At 38.8% G+C, this 18914-nt stretch overlaps 1 protein-coding gene across 3 annotated transcripts in view; it reads left to right on the top strand.

Moving 5' to 3' along the window:
- The window catches only part of slc75a1 (solute carrier family 75 member 1), a 72181-nt gene that overhangs the window by 20297 nt on the left and 32970 nt on the right, over window positions 1-18914 (top strand). For all 3 annotated transcript variants that reach the window (XM_076269738.1, XM_076269737.1, XM_076269736.1), the window contains exons 7-12: window positions 1323-1431; window positions 1692-1803; window positions 6775-6883; window positions 7054-7144; window positions 7218-7265; window positions 7577-7666. In XM_076269738.1, coding sequence (XP_076125853.1) covers window positions 1323-1431; window positions 1692-1803; window positions 6775-6883; window positions 7054-7144; window positions 7218-7265; window positions 7577-7666 — 559 coding nt within the window. The remainder of the gene's footprint in view (window positions 1-1322; window positions 1432-1691; window positions 1804-6774; window positions 6884-7053; window positions 7145-7217; window positions 7266-7576; window positions 7667-18914) is intronic.

Raw genomic sequence — 18914 nt, 5'->3', positions numbered from 1 at the left:
AGTTTTTCAACTCAAATTATTTTCTTATTTTGCTCGTCTATTTTTTAAATAATGTGCCCAGGGGTGTGGTAACTAACAACCTAGGGAGTGGCCTAGCGCATTGTCTAAAATCACTATTGTACACTACCTAAAACGCATTACGCCACTGACCAAGAGAAACCTGTTCAGAAATCTATGGCGAGTTGTTTATATGTTATTTGGTTTTGATTTTTGATTTTATTCGACCCTTTTCGTTATAAAATATGATACAGCTTTGCACCATACATAAAAAAAAACAAAAACAAAGTCAGGATAACACAATAAAGTCCTGGGGCTTATTTCCATTTTAAGAGCGTATTGTCAACAGTCATATTGGAGGGTGCACAACGCACCATCCTTCTATCATCCATGAACGCGAACCAGCGTACGTCAGTGCAAAACTTTACAAATTATACAATTACAATGGGAAACATAATAAGAATAAAGATATAATGAAATACATTTCACGATGAGTAGTTATTCACCATCATTTGCAAATTGGTAATGAAGGTCAAAAGTGATTAGAGGAGAGGCGAGACACACATATGGAGCACAGCAGAAGATGCACTGTCAAGAGATAAAAGCAACTACTCCTGTTTTCGATGGTAATCCATTGTCAGTCAATAGTGAAAGTAACTTACTGTGTATAACTGTTTTGTCTTTGTTTTGACTGACACCACAGTGAAGTTAGTTTCACTTTGCCAATGAGTTCAAATAATAGACGAGTGCAAATGCGTGAAAGCTATACTATGCTAGGTTTTAGTAATGGTTAGCATGGTTTAGTGGAATGACTGTTCCATACGGTCTCACAAGCAGACTCCATGCGCTTTAGACTGTCCTAATAGGGCCCTTGAAGTAAATGGTGTTGGAATTGTATGAGGTTGAAATAAAAGGTTCCTTCACAATGAAAATGCCATGGAATGCAAATGTAGCATGTTCAATTAATAAATCCATTAGATTTAGATTAAATTGTACTTTAATTTAAATATAACTTCACTGTTCATTGTATTTCATTGTCACTGAGGACTACAGTGACAGAGGTTTTGACATTGCTACAGATCATGAGGGTGAAGCAGCACAAACTGACAATTGCAAATTCAAAGTCTTACTCTATAATTCAAATAAAATTATTTAATGAGCTCCAGGTTTCTCAGTGAGGTGATTGTGTAATTATTCATTCCACAACCTGAATTTTTATCACACTTTTCAGTTTCCGAAGTATCTACCAATCTAGATTCAAACTATTTCATTTTTGTAAAGATTATTGTGAGGTTTGTGAATTAATGCTTTCTACTTTGACATAGGTTAATGACATTAACTCAGTGGTTCAGGGGCCTGGAGACCTTCTTAACCCAGTGGCACTTTTCAACTTCACAGCCATTACAAGGACAGATGGTTCATCCTCAGTCCAGAGTAAGACAAAATATATTGTATTGGATATTGCAGTCTAAAAATGATCAACATATTATCAAATATTGTAATAGTTAGGGGCTAGGGGCTATGTAGAGATGTGCTTGAACCCTGGTGGACATTTAAAACTTATCAGAGAAAAGGTCTTAAGAGTATCAATTCTTGAGTCAGACCTTTGAAAAGAGGTAATTGGAGGATTACTGTTATTGTCTGATACATACAGTATATAGATTTACACTTTTCTTGTGTTTGGTATTCAACAGAAATGAAGAACCTTAAAGTTTTGGGCATGGTGTACTTCACATACCTATTTCTGTTCTCTGGACTGGAATTCACGCTGAGTTTTTTAACGCACCAGCGTTTTGGATTCTCCAGGTAAGAACTCAAATTTATTGATAAATTGATACTTATTTATTCATAATAGTTTGTTCTTTAAATCACTTGATAGCAACCCTGTACTTGTACAATATGGACATAATTTGGCCTGCCTAATCAAAAAGCAAGTCATTTTGTAGTTGATAATTCAATGTGAAATTTTCATGCAATTTGAAAATACATTTTCCAGTGAGGTTTATACCAAATATCAGAAACTCTCAGATGATCTCAGAGAAAGAGATCTAATCACATCCTCTTGTTGAACGATAACATTGATTCTGACAGTGATTCAGCGATTAGCAAATAGGTATCTACTAGGGGCGTATCGGTATCCGTTTTTAACGTGTAAGATACGGCTACATCGATATGTGAAGCCCCGTATCGGAATAAAACTGAAATGAACCGGTCGTTATATCGATTTACTTGTTACGAATCGGTTCACAATCTTTTCTGCTCACTCAGACTCTCATTTACGTTGCAAGCAGCGCGTTCATCCCACTTCCTGTTTTGAAACTACACGTGGCACGGATTTGTGGGTAATGCAGTTCGTTTTGGGCTACATTCATTGCCCAAAGTTGTCAAAGGACTTCATTACCCATACATCTACTGCAACTTAAGCACGTGACAACTCGCACTCGGTCGTTTGTTTGACAGTTTTTACTCTTTTGTTTTTCAAAATCCAGCGCGAAATTAAACACTTACTGTACTATAGCATTTTCTAAACGGCAACGATAGTCTGTAGAGTAGCCTTACGTTTGATGAAGGGATTTCCTTAAAGAATAATTTGGCCCTTGCTGCTAAAACGATGCACAAATTATTATTATTTTGTTCATAGCCTATTCACTCAGACTTGGAACAAAATAGGCCCAGTTCATAGGCCTATTTTATTATTGTAGGCTATATGAGAAAAGGCCAAGATTGTCTTAAACACAGTTTTATTTTATTTCGGTATTGTCTTACCTCAACAAAAGGCTACAGCTCCTTGAAAACAATCAGATATAACTCTATAAAATCTATAAAGTCTATAAAAATGTATTTTTATGTTGTATTTGGCTGCTGTGTTTGACTGAAATGTAGACTATTCTTTTTTTCATTTCAATACAGCATATGATACAAACCTTAGTTTAGATAATCATATTCACACATTTGCTTTTGCCTAATTGACATGACCATGATAATTGATAATATAAAATGAATGTGCACCTTAAGCCAATGATAAAAAATCTTTCAGAATGCTTTCCATTCTTCAACTGCATTGAATCGCATCGAATCGTACTGAATCATTTTTTATGAACATGTATCTTTTCTTGTATCGAATCGTGCCCATGTATCTAGATGTGAATCGTATCGTCTTTAACATGAGAGATTCACACCCCTAGTATCTACAGTATATACTGTTAATCTGCATTTTAAATTCCGTTTTATCATCTTTAAATTATTGTTTTGGACAAAAGCATATGAAAATAGACAAGTTTGATCACAACCATCCCTACTGATTTGGGTATCCAACTTAATCGGTAGTCCAAATAGATATCACCGTTTTAAGTATAGCCTATACACCTACAGTGTACTTTTATACATTTACTCTTTCATGGCAAAGTGAAAGCAGATTTCTACAAAGTAATGTTAAGGGACCGTTCGTTATTTATAAACGGGGTCACCGGAGGAAAATAGGGGAGGGTCATGTCTTTTTATTCTTTGTTGAGAGGAGGGTCACCTAACTTTTTTTTGTCTAGGAGGGAGGGTCACCCATCTTTTGTATTAATGAAAACAGCAAAAAATCAAAGTGGCTTGTTTGATTGTTGATTTCTGTCACCATATAACGTTCTCTTTCTTTCCATAGCTCTGTCAACATTGAACAATGAAAATAAGGGAGATTTCCCGGGTTTCTCACGCAAAATACGGAAAATGTCAACATTCGTCCCCATTAACGTTGGAAGGGTTGGAGCAACAAAGTAGCCTACTTTATTCACGCCTAACAGCCTATATCCATTTGGTCAACTTCATCCAGCCCTAAAAAAGCTAAATTTAACTTTGGTTTACTTGTAGTTTACCGTGTAGCCTAACTTTAAACAGTGTGCATGCTTAACACAAAGCATACTTGTGCTTCATTCATCCACACATCCAGCTCCTAACGTTTTGACAAGCATTTCTACCAATTGACCTTGTTCCTGCCCATCTCTAGCTTTGCTGTCTCCATCCTTTCTGTTTTTGTTGGTTGCAAAAAAATATAGTATTTATTGGTAACCTGCAACAAGTGCAATTTGTTAATCGCTGTCATTCTCTCCTGCCAACAAAAATGTGTTAGGCCTACGTTCCAAGTAGCAGTGCGTAATTCCGCTTCATAAAGTTGAACAAATACATTTGGTCATATAAATAGCCAGTTTATGGTCTACAGTGTAGTTGGTAAGTTATGGTAGGCCAACTTGGAGTGAATATACAGGGGGAATTCTTTGTCTAGCTGAGTAGCCTGGCAGGTGCAGGTCCGAACACCGCAAGCGCTAATGAATCTTGCTCTCACGACAACCACGTCGTTAACTTAAATAGGCCTAGGTTAACATCACTCTGAGTTCGCATTCAAGCAAGCAAAACGATGATTTGAATACATCTGTTTCACTGGAAGGGCAAGGGGTACCAACAGGACAACACAGAGACAGGCCAGAATGCAGGACTAATGTTATGAGTATTACAGTAATATGGGATATTCTACGGGAAAATATTAAAACGGCAAGACAGCAGGGAAACGTACAATGATAAACCCGGAAAAAGTTGGCATGTTAGGTATTTTTCGGTCCTTGTGATTATTTGTGAAATTGTGCAAACGGCCTTTTCAAGTCATTTGAGAAGGAAGGAGTGTAGCAAGCTCCCAAATTGACGCTCGTCTGAGAAATTGAGTTTTGGATAATGTTCAGCTTCGGCAGCTTTACAATGACTGAAGAAGCCTAGAGACGAGTCCATAGCAACAAGTTCATGTGTTGAATTTGTTATTACCCAGTGTGCTTTGTTGAATGGTCTCAATGCTTTATTGTTTTATTTCATGTGAATACTTACTAGAGGAGTAACTTTTCAAGTAGGCTAATGCAGTTGCAGGAAGTGTGCATTTAGTTTCCATATTGTGTTTCCACAACAATGTTAGGGAGTAAATCTACTGAAATGGCCACCATCTTGGTGAAGTGTGATGTGTAAGATCAGAAAGCAGAGGTTGATTTTAGTTTATAAAATAGTTTGGGTTTAAGTATCCTTCCAGGCTGACGGGAGATGGCGTTGGTCATCCCATCTCACGTGAACTACACTGAATCAGACTCTGATTAGTGACAACCTGGCAATCCGGAGCAGATGGCTACTGACGCAGCCATGCAGAACAGTGAAACACTGCAAAGTCATAATATTCCCGCTTATCTAAATACATAGTCACACAGATATACACAGGGACAGTACAGATATCATACAGTCATTACATAGAATCATACTTTTGGTATCAAAGTGACCCACTAATGAGAAATGCAGAACATATTGGAACATTGGACATCATGCAGAACATTAAACCACATATTGGAATATTGGACATGTTCTATTCCACTTTCTCTCAACAGCAACTATTGTCCAAGTTCTTCACCAGTCAAAGCATTTTTTGGCGAGTGGAGAAGCTCATATTAAATATCGAATGAAGTTCATCCAAAGGAAATCCTTGACGACAATCTGATTCAGTCTGCTAGAAAAATATTTATTTTCCAGCAAGACAATGACCTGAAGCAGACAGTGAAAATTATACAGAAATGGTTTAAAGAGAACAATGAAGATTTTCTTATGTGCCTAAAGGACCGTTCACACCAGGAACAATAACTATAACGATAACTATAACCATAACGATAAAAGCTTTCACACTGACCAATGATAAGCAAAGTCTCTCCTTGTGTTAATGAATGTTAAGGCTAAAATGTGATTGGCTGTTAGCCTTTTTATCATTCTCAAAATCACTCTGAAAGCGATCCCCTATGATATTGTTCTTCATGTCATTATTATTATAGTTTATGTGGGAATTTTGTCATTCATATTAACAAGAACAGTATGTTTTTCTCTGCTTCTGTCCAAAATGACATACACATAACAATACAAAGTGATATTTAACAGTAAACAATTTAAAAGTTGGTAAGACTACATTAAGGAGAATAGCAATAATGAACAACAATGTCAATTCAATCAATAGCCTAATGAAAATAAATACCATAATATACAATCCAATTATTGTTATGATTTTTATAGTTATCATTCTTGGTGTGAACCTTAAGACTGTAATCCAATAGAGAATTTGTGGCTGGACTTGAAAAGGGCTGTCAGCGCCCCATACTTGTGTAACCTGACAAAACTTGAGCAGTTTGCAAAGAAAAATGTAGTACAATTTCAGTACCCAGATGTGCAAGCAAGATGTACCCAGTACCCAGATGTGCAATCCACACAGACTCCATGTTTTAATTGCAGCCAAAGGTGCATCTACTGAATGTTGACTTGAAGGGGGTGAATATTTATGCAATCACCTATTTTGCAGTATATATTTTTAAATAATTAACATTGTTAATTATTTAAAAATTGTTAATCAACAACTTTGTAGAAATCTGCTTTCACTTTGACATTAAAGAGAGTTTTCTTTGTAAATTATTGAAAAAAGGCCAAATTGAATTGACCAAGATTCCATTTTTAAAAGCAATAAAAGGGGAAATATCCAAGGGGGGTGAATATGTTTAGAAGCACTGTATATACGCTTAATTACTGTCATTTTTACCATCTGTGCGTCAGAATCAACGTTACCCTCTGACGTTCGGCATAAACCGCGTTGCCAATTCTGGATATGCAAAGTGGAAATGCAGTCCTTCAGTTCATGTAAACCATGGCAATATGCAATTCATTACATTTTCATCATAATTTGTAACCCCATATCTGAAGTTACCTAAGAGAAGGCTGTGTTTTTTCTAGCATGGAACAGGGCAAGATGTTCTTCTTCATTGGTATTTCCATGGCACTCATTCAGGGTGGATGGGCCCGGAGGATCAAACCAGGGCATCAGATCAGGACAGTTCGTTTGGTACACTGCTATATGGAAATTATACCCACTCTTTGCTCTTTCTTAAACGACAGTGTATAGCATATATCAAATATCATCAATACATTATTTCATAGCTATACTGTAAATGTTGTAATATCTGACAGTAATTTGCATGATGAATATGATATAACATTTCAATACATCCGTAGGCTCTCATATCACTTATACCAGCTTTTCTGATCATTGGGATTGCTTGGAATATGCTGTTGCTGTACACAGGACTGATGTTTTACTCATTTGGTAAGTACGGTTTAGTATGTGAATTTTATAATTATTTTCATGGACATACCTGACACATTCTTCTCTAAAACAGCTGCTGCGGTTGCTGTTCCTTGTCTGTCCGCACAAGTTTCCGAGCATGGTAAGCACAACTTAGGTATTTGATTTTCAGCAGTTTGTGATGGTCATTTATAGCTAGTGTTCCTGAATATTGTTGTTTGGGCACATTCCCATTGATATTGACCATTACTCCATTACCATCATAACACATGAACCTGGTTATGTGGTTAACAAACAGTATTGCTCAAAAAGTTGCCCCATGGACAGCATCACCACTTTCCGATTTCAGTGTTCATGCATTCTTTTTGTCAGGGTCAAAAGTCTGTTTTTGTTTCCCCTTGCTCTGACGCATAACTATTGATGTAAATGACAAAGTAAGTTTTATTTTGCTAGGTTCATCCAGACAAAAGGGTATGGTAATGGGCATCCTTCGCAGTCTGGGGGCACTTGCACGGGCATGCGGACCTATTGTTGCTTCATCTGGTATGTTCATACATTTCAGCAACTTTAGCTGTTTATTTAAATGCTCTTCAGTTTTCTGGAATAATTTACAGTAGGCCTACACACAAAGATAATTATGAAGGCAAAATTTGGTGGAGTAAGTATTCACATTCAGAATAGCATATTGTTTTGTACTGTATAAGCCATCTACGTGATTTTACTTTACAAATGAAAATCAATGAATCAGAAATAGTTGTGTTGTTTATGGAGAGTAACGATGATAGATGACAATAGACAGCTGCTCTTAAAAAATAAGATATTTAGGACATAGGTGGCTGCATATACTCAATATTTTTTTTTTTATTCAGGGATAAATTGACTGAGCATCAAGCTCACAGAAACTCTTAGATATATATCGTAAACGTGCTAATTACCAACCATTTCGTTCAAAATTCTTAAAACAATTATGTTTTTTAATACTTCAAAATAACATTTGCTAAATGATCCTTACATTTTTCAGTAGCCATATGTGTGTAGATTTGAACAAAATCTAGTTCGGTTCTTACCGGGGCTTTTACTGCCTGAAATATCCGATTTTGTTTACCACGTTCGGAGGTTAGTGCTGGGCTGGTGGGTGCTTATTCCCAACCTTTCTCAGGCACATGTACGGTTAGCCCGAGAATTCTCGTCGGCAAATCAAAATTCCACTGGAGCTCCAAGCGGATTTGTACACGCAGCCTTACAACACTGTTTACAGCTCTTCGAGTCACGGTAAAATGTAATTTTGGTACATAATTACCAAATTTAGCTAATTTAGAACTAAATGGTGTGGGTGCTTGCGTTTCTTTAAGAGGTTGGACATACAGTACGTGACTGTTAGTAATATGTGACGTTCCTATATAAGTCTTGATATTTTCTGAGATTTTGCTGATAATGGCGATGAAACAATATTTTGCATCCTTAAATAGATCTTAATTATTCCTCAAATGAAAGAATTCAAGTAAATCAAGTAGGAAAACGGTTCACCACCAGATCAGTGTAATTATTAATCAAGGGTCAGAGTGGTCCTTCTGAATCTTTTCGTGCAGCTGTATGCACACATGACCACAAGTTATAAGTGAACCTAGAGAGGATAATTTAACGTGGCCTAGTCCTCTTAAGCCTATTTTTTGTATTCAGCTATACCACCAAGCCCCCCGAAACATCCATGTGCCCTCATGTTTTATTACCACTACATCCCTACTACTTGATACTCAATAATGACAACTTGCACACCTTAAAACTACAATGAAGATATACCTGTACTCTTTGGTACAGGTGGAGATATAGACTGGCTCTCCAGTTGTTGTTGCAGTTCACTCCTCTCTGCTTCAAAGTCATTTCTGAACTTATTTAGCTGGATGTGCATACTCCTCCTGAGGAGTGGAGGCAAGGTCAAACCCTTCTTTAAGATATCTGTCAGATGCTTAGGCCCTGGATTTTGTCTCTTTCCCTTGATCTCCTCCAGGTCTTCTCTCGGTAGCCTCCAATACGTCTAAACCTGTTTTCCTCCTCTTTGGCAGCGTCTCTGTTCCACTGCTGCCACCAAATGTAAACAACCAAGATGTATCACCCTATGTATTGGGATGAGAGCTAATTGGAATAGGTGGTGAAGGAAGAGAAATATGGAAGAAATGGCATTCTAAGTTACAGAAATATACAATAGATAAAGTGTTTTGAGATCTTTTTTTTTTTTTTTGTAATCAAAGTTTTTTATTGTTTTCCCATGTAAGAAACACACAATATACTCGTCACATTTAACAACATGTAACATCACTAAGCACACACTATACAGCAATCTGGGCAAGAAAGTCAAAGAAAGAAATCACAATTAAAACACATAAAGGAAAAATAATAATAATAATAATTAAAAAAAAAAAAAAAAGAAAAGAAAAAAAAAAGGGGGGGGATGGGTTTTGGCTGAAATAGAATTAAGCTTGATAATAATATGAATTAATTATGGGGCACTAGTCAGTTCAAATTGAATAAAATGCAGGAAATGAGACCAGACCTGATAGAATTTACCCCTACCATCATTCAGTCTTGCAATAAGATCTTCATATGAGGCTGTGTCTGTCATTAGCTTCAGCCATTCTGTAAAACTAGGCCTGACTTGGCTTTTCCAGTGTCTAAGAATGATTCGTACTGCAGTGATAAACCCTGCTAGTGTCAGAGCGGATTCCGCTTTAGAAACACCCGGTGGCAAAAGTGACCTATCTCCAAGTAGACACAGCTGAGGAGACTCTGGCAATGGTGTGTCTAACCAATCTGCAATAGTTTTAATGATTTGTTTCCAAAAAGGAAAGACCAGGGGGCAATCCCACAAAAGATGAAGGTAGGAGCCTGTGTCATTCATACACTTCCAACATAGATTGTCCCTCATTAATCCCATTTTATGAAGCTTGACTGGTGTATAGTAATACCTGTGAATAACCTTATAATGTGTGAATTTGCTAATTGCATCCCTCACCGGCCACCCAGCGTTGGAGACCACCTTTTCCCATGCCTCTTCCTCAATGTTTGAGTTCAAGTCCCTCTCCCATAGTACCCTCAGGTGATTAGAATGACCATACAAACTATCTGCCATGATTTTATAAAAAGCAGAGGCATTACGGACAAGCTCTGGCAGCTTCAAATAACAGAGCAGCTTATTTGTGTCATTATCAAGTAAGATTTTAAGACTTGTTACACAGCTCCTGAGCTGTAAATACTTCCAGAAGTCTGCTTTATCCGTCAAATAAAACTTTTGTTTGAGTTCTTCAAATGACTGGAACAGACCATCAACATACAAGTCACTAATCCTATTGATGCTTTTATTTAGCCAAGTGATCCATACAAAAGGTTCCTTTCCTACTTTGATTGAGGGGTTATTCCATATGGATGAATACATTTGCTTATATTGAGATATATGTAGTTGCTTATGCACTTTTGCCCAAGTCTCCCCAGAGTACTGCAAGATTGGGTTTGGATGTCTCTTCTTTTTAAAGGCTTGTGACAAAGCCTCAATAGTCCCAAATGGAGACACCAGTTCCCGCTCTATGTCCAACCAACTCAGAGCTGAACTCTCCCCACACCAGTGCTTAGCTATTTTAAATACCTCAAAAGCTGTTCTGTATAGCTCCACATTAGGCAAAGCCAACCCTCCCTTGTTTCTAGGTGTATATAACTTTTCAAGCTTTATACGTGACTTCTTGCCGTTCCAAAGGAAGTCTCTAATTATTTTATTGTACTGCTTAAAAAAAAATTCTGGGACAGTCAATGGCACCATCATGGATACGTAATTCACCTGTGGAGCAACTATCATCTTAATAGTGTTTACTTTTCCCCATAAACTAAGGTTGATCAATTTCCATTTATCCAGATTAGCCTTTATAAGCTGAAGCAATGGAAAAAAATTTGCCTGTACCATGTCATTGATAGCTGGAGTAAGACGGATCCCAAGATACTGCATACCTGAATCTATCCACTTAAATTTAAGTGCATTATTTATTGTTGGTAGACAGGTTGTAGACACTGGCATTACTTCAGACTTATGCCAATTAATCTTGTAGCCTGATATTTCAGAGAAGGTTTCCATAATCTCCAAGAGCCTAGGAGCTGAGGAGACTGGATCTACAGACAGCCAAAGGATGTCGTCTGCATAAAGGAACAGTTTATGCTCCCTTCCTCCCGCTCTTACCCCCCTTATGCCTGCGTCTGACCTGATTGCTATTGCAAGTGGCTCAAGAAATAAAATAAACAATAATGGAGAGAGAGGGTCTCCTTGTTTTGCACCTCTTGATATATTGAAGAAAGATGAAACTACTCCATTGGTCAACACTGATGCCTTTGGCTCTGCATATATCAACTGAATCCACTTGATGAATCCCGGTCCACACCCAAAGGTCTCCAAAACATAAATCAAAAACCGCCACTCCACCCTATCAAACGCCTTCTCAGCATCTAAAGAGAAGGCAGCAACAGGCTCAACAGCCTCTCTGCTTTGCCACATAAGGTGGAGTAGGCGTCTCAGATTGTCAGAGGAAGACCTTCCCCTTACAAAACCCACCTGGTCTGGGTCTATAATATGAGGAATAATCTTTTCGAGCCGCATAGCCAGAACTTTAGTGAGAATTTTATAGTCTACATTAGCCAGACTAATGGGCCGGTAGCTAGCCGGATCTAGAGAATCCTTTCCCTTCTTAAGAATGACCGAAATGACTGATTCATTAAGAGTGTTAGCCAGCTGACCAGCTGATAATGACTCTGAGTACACCTTTGTTAAGACAGGCGCTAGGATATCGATGAAATGCTTGTAATACTCAACAGGAAAACCATCTAATCCTGGAGCTTTACCTGACTGCATTGACTGAATGGCTTTTCTAACCTCCTCCTCTCCAATGGGAACTTCCAAATGTTGCACTTGTTCTGGTGACAGACTAGGGAACTGGATCCTGGAAAACCATTTTTCCAACTTTTCAGAGCAAAAGACTGTATCTGATGTGTAAAGATTTTTGTAAAAATCCACAAACACCTGATTAATTTCCTTAGCTGAAGTTACTATCTTACCAGTACTTCCTTTAATACCTGGAATAGCACTTGCAGTCTCCCGTTTTTTCAGTTGTCTAGCCAACAGTTTGCCAGCCTTCTCTCCGCTTTCGTAGAAGCTGGCCTTAAGCCTGAACATGGCATACTCAGCCTTCTTGCTGTATATATAATTTAAGCTATACTTCAGCTCACACACCTGTTTCAACAAATCTTCACTATAGCTTCTTGACAGTTCTATCTCTTTTTGTTTTATCTTATCCTCCAGCTGACTGATTGTCACCCTATCTTGTTTCTTCCTTTTTGAAGCTTCCGCAATGATTTTGCCTCTGATAAAGGCCTTTGAAGCCTCCCATACTGTACCCAGTTTAGAGACAGAACCAATATTAATCTGAAAGAAGTTTGTAAGATCTTCTGAGAGTGACTGTTTAAATACTGTGTTTTGTAAGAGAGATACATTGAGTCTCCACCTATTACTCTTGATTCTGCCCATGCAAATAGATACACACAACTCCACAGTCGCATGATCAGTTATTGCTATGACACCAATTGTACTATCAATTACTGATTCAACCAGATCCTTAGAAATTACAAAATAGTCAATTCTACTGTGTGATTTATGATTATGTGAGTAAAAGGTATATTCCCTCTTATTAGGATTCATCAGTCTCCAAATGTCAACCATACCAAGGTCCTCCTGGAGTTGACACAATGCTACTCGACTCTTAGATGGTGTCTGAGAGTACCTAGATCTATCCAGTACAGGATCTGGCGTTTGATTGAAATCCCCTCCAAGTATTGTACATCCATCATCCAATGTCCCAAGAAGTGCATTGGTTTTGTGAAAAAAATCAGGGTCATCCTCATTAGGGGCATAAATATTACATATATTGACTTTCCTTCCATTGATTACAGATTCAATACAGATAACCCTCCCTTCATCATCTTTGTGCTCCTCAAGCAAAACAAACTTCAATTTCTTGTGCACAAGTATTGCGACCCCTCGTTTCTTACTATCAAATGAGCTATGAAAGACATGGCCCACCCAGCCCTTTTTGAGTTTCAATACTTCTGAATTTCTCATATAAGTCTCCTGTAAAAGTGCCACGTCTGCCTGCCTTGATTTAAGATACAGCAGACATTTTTTCAATTTAGTAGGATTCTGTGTACCATTTACATTCCAGGAAATTATTCTAACATGACTGTTACTATTACCCTGTGTAGTCATAGACATCATGCTCCTTCATGGCATACTGCAACCACCCACCAGTAGGGGCAAGGAGGGAAAAAGGATAAAAAAATAAAATAAAAAAAAACGGGTATGGGGGGGGAGACATCATCTTCCAAAACAAAAGCCCATAAACTGCCACAGTCAAACAGCAACACACTCCAACATGAACATACCCTTGAACGTAGGGTAAATAACACCACCCTATCTTCGCCCACATTCCCCCATGAAATCTTTCCCTCTAGCTCCATGGGGGAAACCCCTCCCTTGATCTGGTCCATGAGGCGCTTATCCAATAGCTACCTTTCAACCCTCCTAACCCAAATATTTAAGCCCTATATCAGAATATATCAACAAAAATGACCCACACATGTAAAGCAAATCTAGTCACTTCAAAAATAAAAAGAAATGTGTCATTTGGTCACATTCTTGTTAGCTACATAGCTAAGTAATTACAAATGATAATAGCAACACAACTATGAAAAATATTTTTAAAAGTGGCTTGCATTAGATCTGAAAATAAAAGAAAATCAGAAGAGGAAGAAAGAAAAACAAAAAAACAGATGAATGCACTGACCAACTAGCACTGATGCAGACATATAGCCCTAGACTATTGAAAGACCTGTTATCCACAGACTAAACGTTTGCATTAAAAAAAACATGCCTACCAACAGTCACTCTGGGCCTTCTGTCTCCCTGTTAAGGAATTGTAGTGCTTTCCTGTGATCTTCAAAAGTCATTTTCTTCCCCTTCCAAGTAAAGAAAAGTTTTGCTGGGTAGGCGAGTGTAAATCGAATGTCCATCGCGTGAAGTTTCTTCCGAACGTCAGTGAATTTCCTCCTCTTCTCAGTCACGGCTTTTGTCGCATCCGGAAAGATTGAGATCTTGGCTTCTTCCCATTTCAGCGTAGTCTTGCTCTTGTATTTCCCTTTAACGGCAGCCATCACTCGATCCCTCTCCAGCAGAGAGTGAAATCTCATGACGACCGGTCGCGGAGGGGACTCCTCGTCCGTCCGAGATGGCCCTGGTCGATATACCCGCTGTAGCTCATTGTCAGCTGGCTTCACTCCCAGAACGTCCTCAATAATCTGACGAGTTAGCTCCCTCAAATGTTCACCCTCATTTTCCTTTAATCCAACCAGCCGCAAATTCAGTTGTCTATCCTTATTTTCTGCATTTTGCATGGCTCTCTCCATCTCCTCACAATGCTTTGCTCTTTTCTGTAATTCAGTGGCCAGCCTAGTATGTTCAGTTTCCAAGTCCATAATTCGACCGTCTGCCTCATCCAGTCGTTCATATATGGCTGTAATATCCATGCTGGTTTTAGCTTGCACTCTCTTAACTTGGGAAACATCCTCTTGTAGCTCTTTAAGTATACCACTAACCTGAGCCATCTCATGCATTGTTTTCTCCAAAGTAGCTTGAAGTCCGGCTATAGCATCCGTTGCCAGGCTGGGAACACCGGCTGAATTGGATCCTATCTTGGATGTAGTGCCACTAGCCATGCTAGCATAGTTTATTCCTTGCTTAGCTGTTCTACTCTTCGAAGTATTTGCCATGAGGGGACGGAAAAGACGCGAAATAGACACTCGCACTCGCACACACTTGTTATACTACACTTTACACTTCTGTGTAACTTAAAATATAGGCTTTTATTATCGAGTGTACATGAAAATAGGAGGATTTTAGTCAGGAGGAAAGTTCTAGGCAGCCATCTCCCTCAGCGGTCCCACGTGACTCTCCGTGTTTTGAGATCTTAAGTTGAACTTAAATTGGACAGGTCTCAGCCTTGTTTTTGGACAAAAAATGATCAAATTTTGCTTTATGGGCAAACTGTGTCCATATTCATAATCTTTGAAATCAAGGAAAGATGGATACATAAGCAAAGTCTTTTTGATATATGGATGTGTGTGTGTGTGTGCGCGTGCTTCAGTGTCCAAAGTGTCTCCCACTGTTGTGGGGCAATGGAATTCCAACAAAATTCTGCTGGAAGTGCAAGGCGGTGGGAAGGGGGATTTCATCTTCTAATACCTCCATTGACCTTGATGCCAATAGTGTGCAAAGCTGTCTTGACCATCACCATTTTCATGAAGTAGTCATCTGGGGCTGGTTCCACCAACTGTTCTTTGTTACGCCTGGTTCTAACTGCTAAGTTGGTCTTTGTTAAGACCAGTCTTAAAGGGACACCAGGCAAGCCTGATGCTTTTTCTCTACGAAACTCCCCCTCGCTCGGTCTGAAGCTCTTTTCCTTTTCTTTGCGTCTTCCGTCAAGGGTTTTCGATGCTTCTTCGCCGGCTCTGCCATTATACACACGTTTGCAACAATCTCTAGCGTTTCGTTAGCCTGCCTCTGTGCTGTAAACAGATCCTGCTTCGGTCGGCGGGTAGGATACACCGAACTAGCCTTCATTCGCCCCGTAATGAGTCATTTAACCATATACCGACTTACGAAGATGATTAATTAACACGAAAACGTTGCCTGGTGTCCCTTTAAGAATTAAACTTACGTCGGTTGCACCAACACTACAGACAAAGACCAACAGGCGTAGCAATGACCAGTTGGAGCAACTGGCCCCTGGAATGTATGATTGAAAAAAAAGTTCGCCTACAAAAAAGAACCAAAACGGCCATCTTTGCCCATATAAGGAGATCCGGTTGTTAATTGAAGCTAACTACCTATGGCAAGTTGCATTGCAAGTTAGCTCTGGGGTAGTAAAAATGTAAGTGTGCTGCCTTCACTTACCGGAGATCACAGTATCCACTCGAAGGCAGAGGACAAAAGTGTGTTCAGGAAAACTTCTGCATTTCAGACTTTTTCATCCCGCCGTGAGAGTTTAACAGGTGCAATAATTCAAAATCCCCATGTTATTTTCCCATAGGAAAAATCACCAGATACCGGATGTCAAGTTTGGCAGCTTTTTTGTAGGCGAACTTCAGTGGTCTATTGTCCTTGTAGATGGTTACAATGGCAGCTTGCAGTGACCTCAGAGAGTTCTTTGCCATGAGGTGCCATGTTAAACTTCAAGTGACCAGTATGAGGGAGTGTGAGAGCGATAACACCAAATTTAACACACCTGCTCCCCATTCACACCTGCTCCCCATTAACACTAACGAGTCACATGACACCAGGGAAGGAAAATGTCCAATTGGGCCCAATTTGGACATTTTCACTTAATGCCGGCCTTACATTGTACGATTTTGGTCTGTTTTCACAGTCGGCGATTCAATTTCCAAAGTCGGACAGAAATCATGGGAGTTGTACTGGAATTGCGGCGCGCTCCCGTCAACTAGATCGTTAAGTGTAAGGTGCCAATCTTAGTGGTTTTAAGTCAGTCGGAGTCAGTCCTTTTCTAGTTTTGCCGTTACGACAATATCAAACATGTTTGATATTATCGCAAGTCTTTCTAGTCGTGGCTCATGCAAATAGTGACGTGAACTATAAAAACCAATAGTGACCTCTCCAACAACAAACAGGAAGGGGCAAAGTAGGCAACAGCTGACTACAGTCTTAGACCCTCTCACATCTAAAGACAAGTAGTAGAGTTTTAAGTCACAGACTATTATTTTGCAATGACTAGGGATCTTGCAGGGTCACTATTTACAAGACTGCAACTAGATTCCTTTAAATTATTACTAGGGCTGGGACAACGCGTCGACGTAATCGATGGCAAAATATGCGCGCCGATTCGTTAAGCATAATGTGTTGCGCTAAATATTTTTAATTTTACACCTTCAGTGTTTCCCATACGTTGACTAATCTGTGGCTGGGGGCCACGAAATCATTGAGCTGTGCTTTTCACGCACGCAGCCTTTCCTTGCCCCAGCCACTCTCTCTTGTAACGAGCCCGCTGCCCCTCCTCTGCATGTGCATTTAACAAAATATTCACGATTGTTGTTGCCACATAGAAGCATTGCATAGAACACAGCGGGCTAAATTGCTATTAAATCCGCTTAGCATCATGACCATGACACTGCGTAAATTTGTTCAAAACTGCTGCATTAAAGTTAACTCTGCTAAGGTCTCATCACAACATAGTACATTGAGGAGACCAAACTAAGTTAAGTTATGCAATCAAGCAGTAGCCTATCTCAAAGCTAACGTTAGAATACTGTTCGGATGTCAAGTTTAGCATGCTTACTTACATCTGCTTGTCAATTTCGTTACTCATGTAGGGCTCATTTTATTGACTCTGAATGTTTGCAAAATCCCGATGTAAATGGAAAAGTGTTTTCCAAGACTCAAAAGTGTTTGTCCCAAGGAGAAGTACGAACCGTTATTTGAACTACGTTATGAATTGCATCCTCACATCAGCAGTGTTTTAACTGTGTTAATGTTAATTGCAAGGATTCCCTCACGAACGTCGTCTTAAAGTGACAGGCACTCAATTAGACCTACTGAACTGAGCTGAATACTACCTCTGACTAAGAATGCATTACTTTGCACTTGTATAGTCTTTTATTTTGGAATCTTAAGAGCAATAAACATACATTCCAATGTTAAGGAATTCATGTTTTTTTCATTCAGATATGTAAATCAACATGTATAAGTTGCTATTAGTCAATTAATGGGGAGATAATCGATAATCGAATCGAATCGGACTGAAAAAATGAATCGTTAGATTAATCGATGCATCGAAAAAATAATAGATTATTCGTAGATTAATCGTTTAAAAAATAATCGTTTATCCCAGCCCTAATTATTACCCATCGTGCAATAAATAAACAGGAACTGAAATGATAGCATACTAAACTCGTCGTATTTTCGTGTTTCTGCAGCATTGTTTCACGCGTGACCTCCCTAACCGATATAGAGTTGTTCTGTCACGTGGAAGAGCCGACTAAATATGAATAAGAAATGACAAATATTATAAGAATAACAAATAGGCTACAGCTGTCGCCTACTTTGCCCCTTCCTGTTTGTTGTTGGAGAGAGGTCACTATTGGTTTTTATAGTTCACGTCACTATTTGCATGAGCCACGACTAGAAAGACTTGCGATAATATCAAACATGAAAACTAGAAAAGGACTGACTCCGACTGACTTAAAACCGCTAAGATTGGCACCTTACACTTAACGATCTAGTTGACGGGAGCGCGCCGCGATTCCAGTACAACTCCCATGATTTCTGTCCGACTTTGGAAATGTAATCGCCGACTGTGAAAACAGACCAAAATCATACAATCGCCATAAAGACAAGTTTTAAGTCACAGACTATGATTTTGCAATGACTAGGGATCTTGCAGGGTCACTATTTACAAGACTTACAAGAATTTACTAGATTCCTTTAAATTATTACCCATCGTGCAATAGATATCAAGAGGAACTGAAATGATAGCCTACTAAACTCAGTCATATTATCGTGTTTTTGCAGCATTGTTTCATGCGTGACATCCCTAACTGATATAGAGTTGTTCTGTCGCGTGGAAGAGCCGACTAAAGATGTATAAGAAATGAAATAACAAATTATCATATTCATGGGTTTCATCAGGTCCCTTGCTAC

Source organism: Alosa pseudoharengus, unplaced genomic scaffold, assembly GCF_046254945.1.
Source record: "Alosa pseudoharengus isolate Yale_2024_CS ecotype anadromous, Long Island Sound unplaced genomic scaffold, YU_APseudo_1.1 YU_APseudo_1.1_scf_6, whole genome shotgun sequence".
Lineage (NCBI taxonomy): Eukaryota > Metazoa > Chordata > Actinopteri > Clupeiformes > Clupeidae > Alosa > Alosa pseudoharengus.
The sequence above is the reverse complement of the archived record's forward strand: the minus strand, read 5'-3'. Positions and strand labels throughout refer to the sequence as shown.